General features: G+C 48.1%; 1 protein-coding gene across 1 annotated transcript in view; it reads right to left on the bottom strand.

Annotated features, from left to right (window-relative positions):
* SORCS3 (sortilin related VPS10 domain containing receptor 3) overlaps window positions 1–20,805 on the bottom strand; it is a 429,816-nt gene that overhangs the window by 98,543 nt on the left and 310,468 nt on the right. The window contains exons 6-7 of the mRNA XM_067537027.1: window positions 18,037–18,101; window positions 3,641–3,759 (exon numbers count right to left, since the gene is read on the bottom strand). Coding sequence (XP_067393128.1) covers window positions 3,641–3,759; window positions 18,037–18,101 — 184 coding nt within the window. The remainder of the gene's footprint in view (window positions 1–3,640; window positions 3,760–18,036; window positions 18,102–20,805) is intronic.

Here is a 20,805-nt window from a genome sequence, read left to right on the forward strand (position 1 = left end):
ACCCACAACACTCCCTACCACCTTAAAACGACCCAATTCGCATCCAATTGCCCCGCCCTCTCTCTGTCATTCAACGCTCATGGATTACGGTTGGTTCAAAGAGAATGACCAAGTTCTGGTCCAAAGCTCTAAATACCACCCCCGCCTCCGACCACCTGCAAATATTGATAGATTGGGAGCACAGGGTTATTAACTAGCTGATGAGCTAAACTAGCAGGACACATCTGATAGGCTAGCAGCACATCATCAAGGAAAACTAGAACCTTTGTGCTACACATCCCAAAGTACATTATTATTATTATTAGAGCTGGTAGATAATTTTTCATTGCGTTTTGGGGGGTTTTTTGGGGAGGGAGGATGGCCAAAACCTGTCTCTTCAGCTAAGTGGTAATTGTCAGGAGAAAAATCTCCGTTTTAAAGTATTTGGGGGTTTTGCTGAAAAAACAAACATTTCTCGGTTTTTGGAAAGCTGAAGACTTCACTTCTTGACCACTTGAAAAATTCTGGGAAATATGTAGATGAAAATGAAAAATAGTTTCCTTTAAAATGGTTTTATTTCCAGGGGAACAAGACACATTTCAAGTCAGCTCTCCATTATGGAAGTTCCCAGAGATCTAAAAGAGGGATCAGGGCCCCTTAGTGCCAGGCACTGTGCATTGGTGTAAGAAAAAGGCTGTCTCTGCCCCCTAAGAGCTTACAATGTAAGCTTTACACAGGAGAATACAACAGCAGCCCAAGTAATTATCAGCAATCCAAATCTGACAGAGAGCGGTAGATCATCTCTAAGGCTGGACTGAGCAGCGAAGAAAACTATAGGCATTCTCGACTTGATGGAGATGGAGTGGAAAAAATGACACTGATTTTAATGGTGATGTTGCAGCTGATGACTCACAGACCCACTTGAAAGTAGTTACTCTGAAGCATGTTAAAATAATGTTAATATATTTTGAGGGTTCTTTCCGCAAATGGCTTTTGTTTTGCCAAGGGTCATTTTTAGATAATGTTATCAGCCATACAATAAAGATCCAGTTCCAGTTTCAGCTATAACAGAGTAACCCTATTAAATTTAAATCAGATTCCACAGGTGTGACTGAGGGCAGGATTTTGTCTTCAGTATATAACTCATGCATAATTGTTCAAGCTCAGATGTGACTGTGCTAGGCACCTTATAACCAGCACAGATCAACCCGATAGCTGTTCAGTCAATGTGTGATCAGTTGCTGTTTAATTTGTATGAACGACAACTAGAATCTGGCCATTCCTTCTTTAATTGAGTCAATCATAGTATATGTTTCTCGTATCCTCTCTTATTCATCTCCTTGCTACATTAAACAATCTGGTTCATTTCAATCTCTCTTCATGTTAACGTTTATCCAAATCCCTAATCGTTCTCATCATCCTTCTCTGCAACTCTTCTAATTCTGCAATTTCTTTTTTTAAAGTTGTCAGTACTGCATGCAGCATTCCAGATGAGGGCAAGCCACTGATGGCATTATAATATTTTCCATATTAGTCTCCAACTGGTTTTTTATGCATCCTAACATCTTATTTGTTTTATTTGGGGGTAAACTAAGCTACACAGATTTACTCTTGCTGAGGATCCGATCTTGTTAGCTTAATGATACAGACTCGTGGAGATCTGGATAGATATACACACTAATTGACATCTGTATCTATATCTCAGTGGAGTTACTCAGATTCATTCTGGGGTAGAGTTAGATCAGAATCACAGCCTATGCACATATCTCTGATGCAGCTGTTAAAACTCAGCACGTCCTTAAATGGTAATTTGTTAGTTATTTAACATTCAAAATAATAATAAAAAAAAAGAAATCTGCCAATTAAGTCTCAATGAAACGCAGAGTAAAGTACATTTAAGACACCTCATTTAAAGTCTTGCCAAATATTTTTACTTGGAATAATTAGTGACTATTAATTTGAGTCCCAAGTGCTCCACTTCTAGTAGTTGCCAATTTAAGGCAGACACATGCTCAGACCATGCAGGATTTCCCATCACCAGCACAAACAGTTCAACATCTCGTGTCTTGTTTTAGTGCAGTGGAGAGCTATGGAATGATAAACTCTTATCAGACGTGCTGTAAGCCTTGGAACTCTCTAGGCTGCCGAGATAAAAAGCTAATGTAATGCAGGCTCTCTCAGTGGTCTGGTATACAGTAGATGCTTACCAAATTTACCAAAATACGTATTGGTGTCTCCAACTGCAGACACATAGCTTATTTAGATTCTATAGGATATTTTCTAGAGGCAGAAGTAATAGAAACATCAAAGGAGCTGTACCCTGTTCCCAGCACTGAGCGAGCGAGTGATCTCCTCAGTTAAACAATCATTTGAAAAAGCTACTTTTTTTTTTCAATAGAAGAAGGAATTTTGCACAGGTTTTGTGTAGAAAACAAACCCCAAAAGCCCACCAACCCAGCTCTGCAAAAAGAGAGAGCTCTTTAAGGGAAGCATGTTTCTTTTTCATCCTACTCCCATCCCCACCATTCCTCCCTCTGACACATCAGCTTCATCTCTGTCAAGACTTGCTTGGATCATCTGGGTATACCTCACAAAATCATTTCCCAGCCGTTGTAGGGGCCTCAGGTGTTGGTGCACCTCAGTACCTCCTGTTCTCTGCCTGTGGCACATAATAGTTTGGTCTTCTGAGGGCTGTAGTACTATGGTCAAATTTTGGTTGGTGACATGGCTGTGGGAGTGGCTGTGAGGCAATGGTGATGTGCAGGAGGCCAGACCACATGATCTGGTGGTTCCTTCTGGCTTTAAACTCTATGATCTAAGACCACCCCCATTCTCAAGGTCTTCATTGCTCAATTCTCCCACTCACACAAACCTGAACCCTGGCCCACACCTGGACGCTACGTCCTCTGCAGCCGCTCTCTTGTATGGTGGCCATTCTCTAGCACTCTCTTGAGTTTTCCAAAGGAACATGCTGGGGAGAGATGGGACTGTTCCGTCTCCTCCTCCTGGTTCTCCCCTCCTCGTCCACAGAGTGGTCATCAGTCATCCATCTCCCCCAACCTCCTTTCACTCTGATTCTGCCTCATAACTTCCTCTCTAACCAAATCCCCCTGCCTTCACCTCTACTAAATTTGCCTTCCAAGCCAATTTCCTGTCTGACCCATTAGCTTCCTCCCTCCTTATTTGACTTGCAAGACCTGGATCAACTCTTCCATTTGCCAAAATGGCCACTCACTCAATATTGTCTTCACCGGACACTACTCCTTCTCTGTTCTCTCTATCAAGGTCACTGGTAGCACCATGGCATTTTCCAGACTACCATAACAACAGTTTGCACCTCCACAGTGCCTTCCATCTGAGAAATTCACGGCATATTGCAATAATCAATGAATAAACCTTACAATCTGCCCTGTAAGGTGGGTAAGAATCATCATATCAGATGAGGAAGCTGAGGCAGAGAGAGATCAATTGATTTACCCAAGGCCATGAAGTAAATCTGTGGCACTCAGGTATCCTTCCCAGGCCTTCTGATTTCCAGCCCCGTGCCTTACCTCAAATCTATTCTTCTTACCTCCAGGCAGAAGAAAACTTGCTGTAAAGCACATGATCCACCTAGTCCCAGCCTGCCCTCCCATTGCCAACACATATTGTGTCAATGTACCTGAATGAAGACATATTCATCCTGGACAACAAGTGAGTTGGTGTCGATGGAGCGCAAAAACGGTCCGCTTCTAGTAGTCTCCGAGCACTCCTGGATCCGACAGGTTATATAGTGGGCGTCTGTAAGAGGAGCACAGGCACACATGAGAAAGTCTTGTCCAGGACTTCATTGTCTGAAAACTGTATAAGTAGCTCAAAAGAAGGGCACAGAATGGAAATCTCAACCTGGTTACAGTATCCTGGATGCTATAGTTAAATGGGTGTGCCATCCTCATGCTTCAGGGCATAAAATGATCACCTGATTAGGTCAGGAAGGAATCCCAGTCCCTATGTAAAGCACTGCACCCACATCTATCCAGGTCTAGGCCCTATATACTCCTTATAAACACATTTAAAAACCCACCTCATTAAACCCCCAAGGCATAGAAAAAGATTTCCTATCCCCCGCCCCCAGACAGACTTCTCTCCTTCTGTCCACTCCATACCCCTATTCAAACCTACCCTCAACCTCTCCTAGCTCTGGGAAGATAAATGAGCCTTGCAGTGTACCCCAAATGTCAGCAGATCTAGCCTATGATGGCAGAAGAAGGAAACCAGTCCAATGGTTTAGCCTTTCATATGAAATATGCTGCCATATTCTGTTCAACCCAGAATGCCACTGGCTCAAGCTTCTTGGCTAATCCCAGCTATTGCGGGATCCCCCAGGGAGAGAGGAGGTCAGCAACCAATTGATATTGGGTTTGGTCATGACAAAACTTACAACCGGCCCAGAAGTTAACTGACAGCTAGCACAAATTACAGAGTTCATGCAAGACATGCTCTTGGCATGAAGCACCCCTGCATTCTGCACCAGCTGGAGTGTCTGAGTAGTTTTAACACACAACCCCTTGTGCACTGACTGCACGGGTCTAATGCCAACAGGACAAGGATATGGGCAACTATATGGTCAACGCAAAAGGCTGCAAACCTTTTTGGCAAAGACACTTGACACAAAGTGCTACCTGCACCTCCGGGCGTGGCTGGGGGTCTAACAAGACCCTCAAGCTGCTGAATCCAAGGACATCTATTCATTAAGTCCTTTGGGTGGCCGTGGCCGAATAATAAATGTAGTTGTGATCATCTGTGAAGTGCTGATGATTCACTTGATGCTCTACAGTACGTACCTATAGAGACAGTCCCTGCCCCAGTCATGAGCTTACAGTCTAGAAGGCATAAAAATAGATGCAAAGAAAGGCGTTGCTTTAGATAAAGGCTCCAAATCTATATTTCTCCCTCCTCAATGCACACACATTTTCACTTCTGTGCACCTCCTGGAATAATCGGAGTAGCTCTATTGGAGTCAATAGAGCCATCCTGATTTATGTTATCTCAGGAGCTGTTCAGTGCCTTTAGGAAGCAGTTCTATAGGAGAAGATAGGGGCCATCACACCGGAACTGGAACCTCGGTCCATGATTTGGGTGCTGCTTGGAAGAAGGCCTGGAAGCAGGAGAAGGACATGAATAAGATATAGAGGGATCAGATATTACAGGGAAGGTCCCATATGAATAGGTACATGACTAAACAGGCACTGGAGAGGAGGGAAATGCAATAAGAGACTGACCTAAGATGTAGACAAGCCGGTACAGAGCCAGTCAGGGCATTGTAGATATGCACAGGAGTCTTCAACTCGATGCAAGTGGAAGCCAGTGAACCAATTAAGAGAGAGCAATGACGTGACCTGATCAATGACGCTGGTTTTCATTCCAGGCTCTGACACAAAGGTCCAGAGAACAGCAACAAAAGTGATTAGGGGTATGGAAGCTTCCATACAAGGAGAGACTAAAAAGACCAGGACCCTTCAGCTTAGAAAAGAGACAATCAAGGGGGGAGCAGATAGAGGTCTACAAAATGACTAGCGTGGAGAAAAGGAATAAGGAAGTGTTATTTACCCCCTTCACATAACACAAGAATCAGGGGTCACCCAATGGAATTAATAGGAAGCAGGTTTAAAACAACCTGACTTAAAACATAAGGAAGGACTTCTTCACACAGCACCAATCAACCTGTGGAAATTGTTGTCATGGGATGTTGTGAAGGCCAAAAGTATAATTGGTGTGACCAAGCTTTCCCACTACCTCGGTGGGTCCAGTGCTTCCTTCTAGCGGTAGGTGAGGGAGCTGCTTATCTTTTAGTGTTCTTCCACCCTCTAGTGGTGGGGGAGGGTAATACAGCCTCTCTAAGATGGCTGCTCCCTGCTGGCTCCCGGTCCTGTCTCTGGTTCTCACAGGCCCTTGCCTCTTGGCTGGGGCTCTTGCCCCTCCAGTGAATGGCCAGTATGGGGTGGGCGGGCCCTCAACTCTGGGCCCCAACCCTACAAGTAGCAGCCTCATGCTGTGGCTTCAGGAAAGCTGCTAGCTTCCCTGGGTTACTTCCCCGTGCCCCTCGACTTAATGTCCGTACCCTGCTCGGACAGGGGTCCTACCTGGCCTCCTTGCCAAGGGAGGCTCTTGACTCCTCATAGCCCCACTGGGCGTGGTAGTGCCCAAACCAAATGTCCAGTTCAATCTTTCCCTTCTGGCAGGGTCTCTTCCCTTAGGCCTGGGAAGGTCCTTTGCCCTCTTCGGGCAGGGTTTTTCTTGTACCTGCAGGGTTCTCTCCTGCCAGTGTTCTGCTCCTTCTCCTAAACCCTCCTGGCTCTTGACCGTGTCTGGCCTGCTCACATCCTCTGGTAGCTCACCTCACTCTCACAACTCCAGCCACACCCTTTCTCTGGAGGGGAGGCTCTTAACAAGTCCTAGGTGGGGCCTTGGTTGGCTCCAGGTGTGTTAATTAACCGGAAATAACCCCTGCTCAGCTATGAGGGGAAAAGGGACTTGCTGAGCCTGGGGCTGATATATTGGCCTTCTAGAACTCTCCGGTAGCCATCTAGTCTGACTCTGTCACACTGGGTTCAAGAAAGAATTAGATAAGTTCCTGGAGGATAGGTCTATCAATGGCTGTTAGTCAAGAGGGGTCAGGGATGCAACCCCATGCTCCCAGTTTCCCTAAACATCCAGCTGCCAGAAGCTGGGAATGGACAGTAGGGGGTGGATCACTCGATAATTGCCCCGTTCTGTTCATTCCCTCTGAAGCATCTAACACTAGCCACTATCGGACGGCAGGATGCTGGGCTAGATGGACCATTGGTCTGACCCTATATGGCCATTCCTGACTGTCTGTGTCACCTTGGGTAACTCACTTCACCTCTTTCTGCTTCCATTTCTCCACATGTAAAAAGCTGGCCAAGCAGGAGGAAGATATGAGGCTGAATTCTTTAGTATACTTTGAGATCCTTGGATAGAAAGTGTCCTAGAAGAGCACAGTGTTCTTTATGTCATGTGTGTCTAGATGGGTGTGTACCTGATAGGACCGAATTTGATTATACACAGTGTCATTGTACTCGAAGCAGCACAGATGGTTTTACAAAGCAAACATTGCACCAGCCATGTAAGTAAACTTGACTGTCACATAGTCAGCAATCCTTACCTGCCACGGACCCAACATGAAATGTTGGCTTTTAAACTGCTTTCAATAAACCCTAATTGAGGAACAAAATGAAAACAGCACTGGGCCTGCAATGATGGCACGTTTCTTCTAGACAGAAACAGTTTAATGCACCTGATTTTCAAGTACATGTAGACTTCGCTACAAAAAGCGAGGACATTTAAAATGGGAGAAAATAGAGTTTCTAATGAATGAGTTGAACAAGATGCCATGGTTTTGGTTCACACCATGTGAAGCCACTACATACTCCATGAGGTTCATTTGGAAGGTCCAGCTGGCTTGAACCCAAAATGGCAAAGGGAAAGCTCAAATAAATCTGTCGCGGCTGGGAAAGCTCCAAGTATTGCACAGAGGAACTTTTGGCCCTGAAAGCCTGCTGCCAGTTTCAGGGTCTCTGCCTTTTCCGAGTCAACAAAAGGTTTTACTCTGTGTTTCTATGGAAGATTCTTGGAACCCCATTGATGTTTCTGTTTAACTTAACTAATGGTGTTTCCATGTTCAAACCCAAGACTGGCCGGGTTTTGCAAAGTTCCAGGTTCCATAACACAGCTCTACTGAAAGTCTCTGGCAAGAAGGAAAGGAGCCCTGGGGAATGAAAGGGAGAATATTAAGCAGAATTACCTGCAAAAGAAGAAAAAAAAAAGCCCTGCAGGTAGTAGAGACTCCTTTAGTAGAGGTTTGTTGTCGGAAGTGTCGCTGGAGACATCAGAGTAATAGGCTGTAGAACGGGTTTTGGGCAGAGATACTGAGAAGTTCAAGGTTACAGAGATTGCAGTGCTGGTTTTGAGCAGTTGCACCAGGAACTTAATTGTAATGAAAAATACATTGCCAGTTCTGGGCAGTGCTACCAGAAACTCAGGGGTAACAAAAACTGCCACACTCATTCCAGTCACAGCACTGAGACTTTCACAGCAATAAAAGATGGAGTAGTGCATTTCCACTCCAGCAATGTGCACTCACTGTGCACTTCCTTGTGCCTAGATCTGGGAAAGTAGCTCTCCCAATATTGAGTGCTCCCTTCTGCTCGCTGCACCCGTCTCTTTTCTGGTAACTTGCCTGTTTCTGGGTTTACCACAGGAGCCCACTCTACACCCCATGGCTACTTCACTCTTGTGTAGGCTCTTGCTAGACTCCTTACTCCAGGGCAGAATCTCACGTCTTAGTCTCCCCCTGGATTTCCTCCTTGTCCCTGGCATAGGGAATGACTATAGCCTCCTTCCCCTGAAGCCCCTTTCTGCTTGCAGCCTCCTGGCTTTATAGCGTTGGCCCAGTCCTTCCCCAGCTGGGCTTCACTCTTAATTAACCCTGGCCCTCCCTCTAGCAGCTGGTGCCAGATAACCCAGTTTGCCTCTCAGGCCCTCGTTAATCCCATCAGGGCTGGTGTGGGGTGCACACCCCAACACAGGTGGACAAAAACAACCATCTAAGATAAATATGGTGTTATGTCATCCACAGATGGCACCATCCCAGCCTGCATGGCATGACTCTTTGCAGATCTTTCCTGTGCCAAGCACAGGAAGAGCAGTGGGAATGCGTGTAGGGTGGTATTTTTAGAAGCCCTTCGCCAGGGTACATTCACCCACACCGTCAGTTGGATATTCCTATCCTCACACACACTGGGTAATTTGCTGCTGGTAAGTCACAAAACAGAAGGCAGGAGGGGAGAGGGACAGCCATCACAAATAAACTACAAGTGTTGACATGACAACCAGCTTTCTGCCTACTGGGAAATGTGTCATTCGGAGTGTGTTACACTAGTAACCAAACGTATACAAAGAAGAGCACCTGTTTAACAGTCACAGAAAGGCAGGGGTTCTTTTCCCCCCGCCTGTGTTCCATTTTGTTTCTTATTCAGTTTTATTTAACACAATGAAAGTGCATGAAACAAAACTATCTTCAAACCCGGCTGACTCTGGATACCGCAATGACCCCAGGCTCGTCTCCCTTCCTGGGGCAGACGTTCTAGCCCTTGGTCCGGCAGGAAATGAAAAGATAATGTATGAAATCTTTAGGGTTGAAAATGACTGGATAGTCTAACAAATAGCCGCATTCAAGCGGGAGATAAAATGCCGATATTCACTGCGATAAGGCGGGAGGCAGGTACTTCACAATGCAAAATGATCAGATTAAAGAGACATCGGAACCCGAAAGCTCAGATCTGAACATGAGCAGACTTTGGGGAAGTCCAGAATTCAAGGGTTCCAAGGCCTGCCTAACCCAGGTCAAAGACACTGAGAGCAACCGGGGTGTCCCACCTAGCAGGGCAGAATGCTCAGGATGTAGGGCAAGAGGAGGAGCCTGTAGCTAGGTGAGAATCATTTTGACCCTCTGACCGTGGGGTTGGGGCCTTGCACATGTCTTCATCCACCTCTCGATTTCTGGGTCTATTTGCAGACTGGGCTCACCTCGGTATCAGAAAGCGCATGAAATGTAAACACAGTGGGACAGGTTAGTTGAAGGTCAAATTATGAACCTTCCGTGGTATTTGGGGGTGACAGGGTTCAAAGGGTTTCCAGGGGCTCGGGGGCTCAGCGTGTGCCATCTCTAGTCTGAAAGAATCCCTCTCTGCACTGACCCCATGCTCCTAGATGGCATCTCCACAAAACTGGTTCTCAACCCTCCCCTCCAGGCAAGGTTGGGGTGCTTTTGGGGGGCAAGCAGGGAGGAAGGAAGGCAGCCAGCCCTCTTGTCAGGGAGAAGGAGGGATTGGAAGTCAATGGAAGGTTGAGTGGCTTAACTGTGGAGAACGTGGGATGAGGAGCTGAGGACCTCGGGGCTAGTTCACCATACGCTGGTCTGACACCGTGCTCGCAGCAGGAGCTTTCACTGCCAACCGAAGAGAAGGAGAACTGCCATAGTGGTGGGGCCGGATCTGCAAAACCTGGGTCTGGACTTTGTCGAAGGGTGGGTCCGTGCTGCAATCTCAGGGTATGACTGCAACTCGAGCAGATATACCTGAGCGAGCCTTCATCCTGCTAGCTCCGGTCCCGGAGCAGCTCTCCTGGCAGGGAGTGAGCTTACACTGTGAGCGCTGCTGCAGCTTCCCTGCTCCGGAACCCGACCTACCTCTTTTAAAGCAAGCCTGAGGTGCGATCACACCCCTCACCGGCCGTGCAGGCGTATCCTTAGTGTCTGCCTCTGGGCTTCGGAGCCAGGCTTCTCTCTAGCCATTCATTTTCAATTATGTTAACAAACAGGTTTGTTCTACGGCTGCAACAAGAGCCGGAAAGGACAGTTCAGACACCAAACCCTGTCTTGTCCTGTGGTCTTTCCAGCGGATGCAGAGCTGCCCGTTCTGACCAGATGGATGAATAGCCACTCAGGTACCAATTGGGCCAGAACATCACCTGGAATAAATCAGCATTGCTCTCAATGGAGAAACGCTGATTTACACCTGCCGAGGATCTAGCCCACTGATTGCACAGTGTGCAAATACCACAGAAGGGCTGCGGCCCTGAGGACAGCTGGAATAGTGATGTTGCTGGAGCTAGGATACACACAAATCTCAGGAGATTTCCAGTCCAGTTTTGCAAAGCCAAGAGGCTAGGAGATATTTGGAAACATATACGAGAGCTTGTGCTCAGACTATATCACCGAACCTTTAAAGATTTGACCATCAGTAGTTGTGATGTGCTTGTGTTAACGGCCGGGCAGGGAGGGGGTTAGCTCCTTGGGTCTGGTTTGTTTCCTACTTTGCTTTAGGTGACACGTCTCATTAAAAATGGAACACAAGAACTAGAACTGCAAATAACGTTGCAAAACACCGTTTCACGCAGCCCCGAGAGTCAAGGATTTCAACTGTCTTAAAATGTACATATATTTCATAATGCACCACGCTGCTCCTCCGTCAGCTCATTTGTGTGTGAAGCAATGTGGCCATCTAGTGGCTTGGAGGGCTTGCGACAGCCTTACAGCCTCTATTTTCATAACCTTGCGAAAAAACTCTCCTATCGACTTTCCCTACTTAGGATTCCAGAGGATGCTCTTGGTCCCATCCATCGTATGGGTACCGGATAGCAGGAGTCCTTGTAAATGCATGGGATCATATGTAGCATCTTACAATGGAGGCTCTCAAAGCACAAACATTAATTAATGTGATCTCACCATACCCTTGGGAAGAAGGTATGTTTTTACCTCATTCGACAGGTGGAAAGATAGGTACAGAGAAGTGAAGCGATTTCCCCGGGAGCTGCACTGAAAGTCGGTGGCAGAACTAGGAAAGGAGTCCTGTCTCACCACTCCTTGCTCTAACAGCTCAGAAATTACCTAGAGGCTGGCAAGGGAAATAAACAAGAGGGCAGCTCTTTCTCCACTAGCAGGGTCCCCCTCTGAAGGGAAGGGTAATCAATCAAACCTGTCAATGCACAGAATGCTGAAAAGGCCAGACCACGTGGCACGTTAACATCAGTCACAAGAGATACTTGATGTCAAGGCTCCTAATGACTTCCGCTGCTCTCGGACAGAGAAAACGAACCAAATGGAAAAGGAAAAGGAATATTCGGTCTCTCCCTTATGAGAGATAAAGCCGAGTCCTTCTCTAAAGGACCGAGAGCTCTCCTCTGTAGCTTTACTTAGACATCCTGAGGGCTCTGATCAGAGACTTTCAGGAACCCAGTTTATCCCCAGTCCTGACGTATTTTGGAAAAGCCTCATCAGCACCTTACTATCTGTATCTATTGCAACACCTGCTCCCCATCACTGTCTGCACGATACTAGCAGGCAGCAGAATTGCTTTACTAAAAAAATATATTCCCAAACCAACCCATCAGAAAGGGGAGCATCCGTTCAGGAGGCCTCAGGGGCAGCACTGAACCGTCTGTGCGGTCAACAAGGTGCCGCCATGCACTGTACTCCAGCAGTTGGTTAGAAATTATTATGCTCTTGGGATAGCTGACAGGTCCTGCTTTATTGCATGTCGGCAATGCACCCACAACACATTTCCCCAGCAGGGCCCCCTTGGCTCAGCTGGGCCATTGCCAAAATAATGGGACAGACCCTGCACAGCAGCACAAGGAGAAGAATTGGCTGGACACGGAGGGAGGGAAATATATTGCGTCCTCTTCAAGGCTGGTGCGGCAGACCTGCCTTGTGAGTACTGCCAGGTCGCCCCACGCATGTTAATACACCCCAGAACGACGCTAGCCTTCTTTGCAACCATACCTTTGTAACAGAGTTCCCACTCCCTGCTCACACGCCTCCTGGTGTTTAGGTCTCGCTGTAGTGGGCGACCCTTTCTGCCTATTGCTTGCTCCATAAGGGTCCTTCTTCTGGGAATTTGGCCCTGCGGCCAGGCCACCGTTTAGTCCCACTGGACAAGCTGTCCATATGCCAACTCAAGCAATATTCGGTCCCGACTCCAGGTCCCAGGCCACCTCACAAGTGGCTGCCAGGGGAACCCAGGCCTGTCTGCTACTCCAGGTTCCAGCCCAGTGACCTTGTGACTAAGAACCTACGTCTGCCCAGTGTCAGATCCTGTTGCTGTTTCCTTGGGCACCTTCCTACCCCACCCCTCTATCTCCTTGCCTATTTCTGGGTTTTACCACTGGAGCATCCTCTGCTCCTTGTGGCTACTTCACCCCGCTCGGCCTCTTGTAAACCCCCCTTAGCCCAGGGCAGGACCCCAGGGCTCGCTCTCCTCCTTGTCCCCAGCCAACTCCCTTTCTCTCTAGGGACTGACTGCACACCCCCTCCCTGCAGCCTTTTCCTGATCTCACTTCCTGGCTTATAATCTTCCCCCAGCTTGGCTTCATCAGCCATTAGTGCTTATCAAGGCCTGGTATTCCTCCAGGTGCAGCAAGCAAGGTTAATTGGCCCCTTCTGGCCCATATTAACCCACTCAGGGCTTATGTGAAGTGGATACCGCATCACAATCCCATTGTTTACTCATATTCAATTTGTGATCCACCATAAGCCCCAGATCCTTTTTCAGCAGCACTATCGCCTAGCCACTTCTTCCCCATTTTGTAGCTCTGCTTTTGATTCTTCCTTCCTACGGGTAGTACACTGCACTTGACTTTATTGAATGTCATCTCGCTGACCAGTTCTTCAATCTGTCAAAGCCATTCTGAATTCTAATCCTGTCCTCCAAAGTGCTAGCAGGCCCCTCCCAGTTTGGTGTCATCTGCAAATTTCGTAAGCACACTCTCCATTCCATTATCCACGTCATTAATGAAAATACTGAGTAGTGCTTGACTCAGGACAGATCCCTGCAGCATCCCAGTAAATACGTCCCTCCAGTTTGACAGCAAACCATTGATAACTACTCTTTGACTACGGTCTTTCAACCACATTCGCACCCACTTTACAGTAATTTCATCTAGACCACATTTCCCTAGTTTGCTTATAAGAATGTCATGTGGGACTATGTCAAAAATCTTACTAAAATCAAGATATATCAAGTCCACTTCTTTCCCTACCCGCTAACCCAGTAACCCTGTCGAAGAAGAAAATTAGGTTGCTTTGACATGATTCGTTCCTGACAAATCCATCCTGGCTATTACTTATAATCCTATTATCCTCTAGGTGCTTACACATTGATTGTTTAATAATTTGTTCCAGTATCTTTCCAAGTACAAAGTTATGTTGACCGGTCTGTAATTCCCCGGGGTCCTCTTTGTTTCCCTTCTTAAGGACAGGTGCTATGATTGCCCTTCCCCAGTTCTCTGGGACTCACCTGTTCTCCGTGAGTTCTTCAAAATAATTGCAAACGGTTCCGAGATCGCTTCAGCAAGTTCCATAAGTACCCTGCCTGAATTTCACCATGGCCTATGTCTGCCTCTCCGTCAGCATGTCTAGCAGGACCTGGGTCCCATAGAAAGACATACAGCTCATGCCTAAACTCATCACCCCACCCTGCTCAAACTCCTTGAGGCAGGGATTGTCTTTTCATTCTATATTTGTACTGTGCCTAGCACAAAGGGATCCTGATCTGTGACTTGGATCCCTGGGCACTATGGTAATACACATCACAGCTCCTAAGGGTTTCTCTTTCAGAACTACAACAGCTGTGCAAAGGCCTCCACAGAGAGAGCGCTCTTGCATGGCGCTCTAGAGGTGGGAAGACTTGGCGTCAACCAGGCCCATCGTTTACCAAACCTCACAAGTATTTAGAGACTGAACACTGTGATAGACAAGAGAGACAACAGGGGGGAGGGGAAACAGCAAGAAGATGTCTTGCCCCAGATCACACATTGATCAGTGGCAGAGCCATGGACAGACCCTAGGTCTCCCATCTCCATCACAGTAGATGTCTCCCGACTCATGTCCATGTGTAGAATGCAGGAGATCTTAGCCACGTTCCCAGACCCATGCCCATCCGCACTGCGCATTTCACCAGGCTGTAACTGGGTCCGCGCACGACGGTATTTTCACTAACTCGATTGTCGCTCTGGGATCAGATCAGCAGCTAGTGCAAATCAGTGTCGCTCCAGTGTCTTCACAGAAGGGCTCACCCAACCTGCCTTCTGCATAAGACAGGACAGAGAATGTCGCCCAGACATCCCAGGAGAAGTGGAGCTAAGCCTGCTCAGACCAACAGAGCATCTGCCATGTAGTCTACATGGGGATTTTATTGTTTCCTTGGAGTGCAACTGCTGGCAAGCCAATGGCTATTAAAAACACAAGCTAACATTAAAAATCACACTCACAGCAACACAGGTTCCTCTGTAACGGGCTCCGCTGGGGGAGAATGTGGCTTTGGGATAACCTTCTACACCATCCCCTGCTGGGACACACGAGAAGAACTCTCATCATAACCCATTATCTCCTGATAACGCCTGCATTCCTTGGGGACTGCCGCTTGCAATGGCCCCATTTTGCTGGCTCTGCTGTTCAAGCCTGTCTCGCCGGAGAGCATTCGATACCATCGACGGCCAAGCTCAAAATGCTGAATTTATACATTACAAATAAAGCAAGCAAGCAAAACCCGGAGGAAGAGCGCTGTCTGCAGCACAACAGAGTAACGAGGACCTCTACTTCCAGCACGTGGTGTCCAAATAGCTGGGTGGGCAAATTTAGAGGGAGTTTGAATCCATGCTCCACCAGCAGTTTGATTCCCCTCCCCGTCCCCACGTCTGTCTGTGTGCGCAACAGAAGATACACAGCAGCATTGCACTCAGGAGGTAAACTGGTTGCGTCAGCAGTGTGCTGCCCCGTTTGACTGTATTCCTCCGAACAGGCAACTGTTGGCGTGGAGCTTTCAAGGCATCGTTCGTTATTCAGAAGGGGATCGTACCGCTCTCCCTGCTGAAGGGCAGGGCAATGCCCTCGAGAGGTTTTAGAAGAAGTGCAGCCTTAAGGAGACCACGCAGGGGTGCCACCATGGGATTCAAACAGAACGAGGCCGATAATGTAGCATGTTCAAATGTAACAGGGTCTGCGGCCAACGAAACTGAACCCCCCACTCCCCAGAAAAACCCTGTCCGAATCAACCTCCTCCAGAGGGACCCTCTCTGAGTGGACCTAGGAGGCTGGAATTCCCCGTCCACCACACCGCAGTAATTGCTGTAAAAGGGATGCGCTATCCCCACGTTCCCCCCTGTGGCGGTGGGGGGGTGGGCACTGCAGGCGTGTCCACCTTAATTTCCCCAGTTGGGGTGTCAGTAAGTTGACTGCAGAAGGATCTGGAGCAGGGGAAGTCGAAAAGAACAACTGTAACAAGTCCAGAGTCTGTTTTTAGCAAAACAGCGAGAGTCCTGTGGCATCTTAAAGACCAACCAATCTCTCTGTTTCACTGGAACAAGAATTCGTAAAGTCCTCATTCAGGACCCTGGTTCAGGGCTCCCAAACTGAAAAGCTCACAGACAAAGCCTCTAAGCCTGGTTAAGCGAGACGCCTGGAGCCTTGTACACGCACTGCAGCCTACACAGCTTCTAGTCCCCTGGCCAGCTTCCTGCTCCGGTTTCAGTGCCAGCCCGAGGGTGCAGCAGGGAGCCTCTTTGATTGCCCCCGAACTGTTGTGGGTGTGAGCTCCCGGCTGTCCCAAAAAGGAGCGGCACACACCGTCCCATGCATCTGCCTTTCTGATCCCCCTGTATTTCCAAAGGGACACAGCATTCGACTGCTGCAGAGGTTTTCATACCGGGGGCATGCGTACCCGGGGGGGTACTTCAGAGTACCGCAGGGGGGACGCAACAGGATCGGGCGACTGCAGCCCGCCTCCCGGCTGCGCACCAAACCGGGCAGGAGCTGGGCAGTTGCCTACCAAGGGGGCCTCGGGGTGGCGGCCTGCTGGGGGGTGCCAGGTCACGATGCACAGTGGGGACGGGGCGCGCAAGAGGCTCCCAACCGGGCGCCCCCCCTCAGGCCGGGGGGTGAGCCACCCTGTCTGAGCCAGCACCAGCTGCACAGGAGCAGTGTTCTGTGTAAAGTGACATGTTCTCCCCTCCCAGCAGGTACAGACCCCCACTTCTCCCGTCAGCTGGGGTGTGGCGCCATCTTGTGAGAGCCAGAGACCCCTCCTGCCCTGCACGTGTGGGCATGTAAAGCCTGGGTGGGGTGCCCAAATGCAGGCTTGGCCCCTGGGTGCCGGAGACCCAGAGTATGCCACTGGAGCCGGGCAGGGGCCCACACAGTGCACTTAGCCCCAGGCCCCACGCTCCCCTAGGGATAACTCTGCACAAGAAGACTCAGAAATGCAAAAGTAAAAAAAAAATAAAATAGATAATGTATTATCTCTACAACACTCACACAATAATAATCAGGGACTGTGAGACCAGCCAACACACTGCAGGATACATGTGCATCCAAAGTTGTAATTAAGAGCTTTAAGAACTACTGTTTGGAATTCTGTCCTAACGTAATCGTGTCAGCTCTGTTGTGATGTAAATTATGTATTAAATACACGAAGAACAAGTGTTAATTTTAGGCCATTGTGCATTTTATTCCAAGCGTGGTAAAATCAGGTAGAGTGAAAACCAGGAAGCGGTACTTCAGGTGAAGCCTTGAGACCGTAGGGGTACAGTTTCTAAAAAAGGTTGAAAACCCCTGTACTGTTGCATTGTGTTGCGCTGAGTTGGTATGCAGCTGCCACTCTCCAACCCAGAGGTGGTTGCATTGCAGCGCTGTGATCTTGTAGCCGAATTGCAAAGCATTTGGGAGATCCTTAGGAAAGGAAAAATGCTACGGAAATGTAACTACTTGTTTGCAATACATCCTATCCACCTGGTTAGCAATTAATTACTTAAGAATCCATTTCACGCCAGAAGTGGCTGGCTGCATTTCATTGACGGAGGTAAGTGATTATTTTTTTTTTTCTATTTCAGTCAGAGTGACAGTTTTGCACCTGCTGAGGCTGGGGAAAGAAGTGCCCACCAACACCACCCCGTACTGCACAAACTGGAAAGAACCACTGACTGTTTGTGTGGGTCGGAGGGTGGGGGGCTGTTCCTTTGAGAATTTATGTGGAGGTCCAGTTCTCAAAGACAAGCATGATTATAAGCAATTTCTAATATGCTGTGATCCATTACCAGCCAGATCCGCTGACACATTCCAGCGGCTTTGTGCAATTCTGCAGATGCAAAGAAGCCATACAGCAGGAAGCCGGTGAACCTTGCCCTATATTATTCCTGTAACGTAATTGATAGTGACACAGTCCCTGCCTAGCTGAATTGGGAGCTGAAGTAGTTTTTCCTCACCCCACTGGATTTCATCCTTGGCTTCCCGTTCTGCCCCTTCTCTGCAGGAATGAGTTCTATACCACGGGTTCCCCCCCAGGGTCTAAGGATCTGAGTGTGTTGAAAATCAAGCCCAATGATCCACATCTTCCCTATCGATTAAAATGTAAATTGAGAGTCAAAATGAAGCGAGTGGAATTCAGTTCCCACCCCTTTCCTTGCTCAGGGCTGATTTTATTAGCATTGGGCTCAAGCACTCACGTCCATCCGCTGTCCGTGCTTCCATGTGCACGAGGTCAGGCTCCTTATCCAAACCCGTCACGGACCTAGGGAAGAGAAGGAAAGAGAAAGCAGCCCATGAGATTAAAAGCTGTGACTCTGTTTGGAGGGGGCTGGCAATGCCACAGCAGCTGCGATCGCCCCATTATCACAGGCCACCTTGGAGCACAAGGGGGTTTCATACACACCCACATTGCTCTGACTGAGTTACCATGCTAAAAATAGAAGCATAGCAATGACAGAAAGGTCAGAGAGGCCCTTCCTCTCGCAGGCAAAGCTCCACAATTGGCTACACGCCTTAGGGTTTCGATACCTTCATCTGAAGCAGAAGGATGCTGGCCACTGCTGGAGGCCAGGGCACCAGACTGCATGGGCCTTCAATCGGACCCCGCTATGTCAAACCCTCTTCATGCAGGGATGGGTCCAAACCGAGATGCAGGAGCCGAGCACCCGCGACTTCTTAGGTATTTGAACCGGACTATTGTGGCTTGACCAATCTCTGATTCAAAGATTCTTAAAGCCAGAAGGGAGCAGTGTGATCATCCAGTCTAATCTGCTGCATGACCCAGGCCAGAGAATTTCAACCAGCAATTCTGGCATCCAGCCCGCTAGCCCGTGGTTGAACTACCGCGTATAAACGAACTGGAATGGTCAAAGATGCCCCAGAATCGGCAATGTGTGGACCAACCCCAACTGACTTCTACCCCCATTGCTTCACCACAGCTACCTGACACCGTCCTGCATCGCAGAGGAGGGAGAACGTCGTAAACTGCTTACTGAGAAGGCTGACATCCAAAACGCCGACTCACTGCCAGAGTTACTGGGAAATTGTGCCGGGTTTAACAAAAATTCTCACAGAAACACCAGTTTCCTCCCATCAGCCTTTACTGCATCCCTCCAGCAGGCAATGGGGGTGTGTTAGGCTCACTGTGACCAGCTGTGGTAAGGGAGAGACCCCTTTGCTCACCCTTGCAGATCTCTGTTCTATGGAATATTGGATCAGATTATCCATCAACCGTTCTCGGTTCTTTCCTTCTCCATCAGCCACACCGGTAGGGGCCTGTGCTTTGGAACAACCGGGGGCTCTAACCCACCTGAAGATCTGCCTATGCGAGGGAGACCGGCCAGACAAAAGGAGTTTAGAGCAATCTGGCACCAGTCGAGCACTGCAAAATGGCCAGCCTGAGGGCCTGACTCTCTGGTAACGTGGGACTTGGTTGTATCCTTTGAATCGAATCACTGAGGTTTACCGTACCGAATGGATCACTCTTTATGCACAATGACTAGCGCTCGGATTTGTTTGCCAGACTGTAGCTGGCTCTTGTGTCAGCACAAGGATATTCCCCCGCACGTCCAACATGCATCTCCTGCTCAGAGGCCTGCTACCGATGCAGTCCTCACATTCTCCTAAGCTGGGGCCTGTGGTGCCAGATGCCCCAAAGGACACCCTAGCTGATCTCAGTTGCCTCGGTGGGATTTAGAATGAAAGACCTCAGTCATATATCAAGGCTTTGGCCTTCAGCTGATCTGACTCCCATTGAAATCGACAGGAAAGCTCTCATTGACCTTAGGAAAATTCTAAATCAGTCGTCAAACTTGTGGCCTCAACTTGAGGGTGTCCCCTTTGAGCCACTGGGAAAGAGACACATTCCCCTTCGTGGCCTTTCCAGGTTAGACCACAGGGACCGAGAGCCATGGGCATCCAGTCACTCCTGTTGTCACTGTAATGATGGTTTTGTGGTGCTTTGGGGTACACACCAGTGTTGCTGCAGTGTGCGGTGGGTACCACAGGCACTTAACTGCTTCCAAGTTTCCTTGTTTGCCATAAGCGTCTGCACCCGGCTCCTTAGAGCCATGCCACACATCTCAGATTTTGTCTGTGCTAATGCAATGGCTGACAGCAGGGAGTGAACAGGAGACCACCACAGATAACAGCACCAGTCTCTACAATTAGAGCTAAAAGAAACAACCTCTTTTGAACCCTTGTGTGAACACCCTCATTTGAATTATACTGGCCTTAATTTGGTTTAGTTTCATTCACTTTGGGGGTTAACTAATCCTCTTCAAATTCACACCTTTAGTTAATTCAGATTAATTTTCCTGGATGTCCCCATGTAGACAAGCCCTCAGTTTCCCCATCTGTATAATGGGGATTATTATTATTATTATTAATATTTGAATTATACAGTGCCGAAGGGCCCTAGTCACACACCAGAACCCCACTCTTCTAGGTGTTGTACAAACACAGAACAAAAAGATGGTTTCTGCCCCCACGGGCTTACTGACCTGCTTTGTAAAGCCTTTTGAGATCTATTGATGAAAAGCACTATGTAAGTGCCAGATATTATTATTTACCCTCCAAATCATTGCTGGGGCAGGTGACAACGTTGTAGCAAACCAGCGCCAAAATCCTGCAGTGCTGACTGCCCCAGACTCCCATTGAGTTAAAGTCCAAGCACTCGAGGTCAAGATGTGCATGTGTGTTATTTTATCCCCTGTAAATGTTTTGCAAGGCAGATTACAAAAACAGCTTTCCTCCTGGCAGACACAGACTCAAGCCTGGAACAGAACTATTATTATTAGTCTTTTGGCCAATAAGAATTGCTTGGCAATGAACATTTAGAGCTAGCAATGGCTGGTGGGGAAGAAAAAAATCTATACATGACCATGTGATTTATGGAGCAGCTTCTCTGGAGTTAACCAAGGGTTAGTTTAGAAACTGATTTTTGTCATTGTTCCCTTTTAATTTGA

The sequence above is a fragment of the Emydura macquarii genome, unplaced genomic scaffold (assembly GCF_026122565.2).
Source record: "Emydura macquarii macquarii isolate MOO-44397 ecotype Brisbane River unplaced genomic scaffold, CSIRO-AGI_Emac_v2 contig_3692, whole genome shotgun sequence".
Classification (NCBI taxonomy): Eukaryota; Metazoa; Chordata; order Testudines; family Chelidae; genus Emydura; species Emydura macquarii.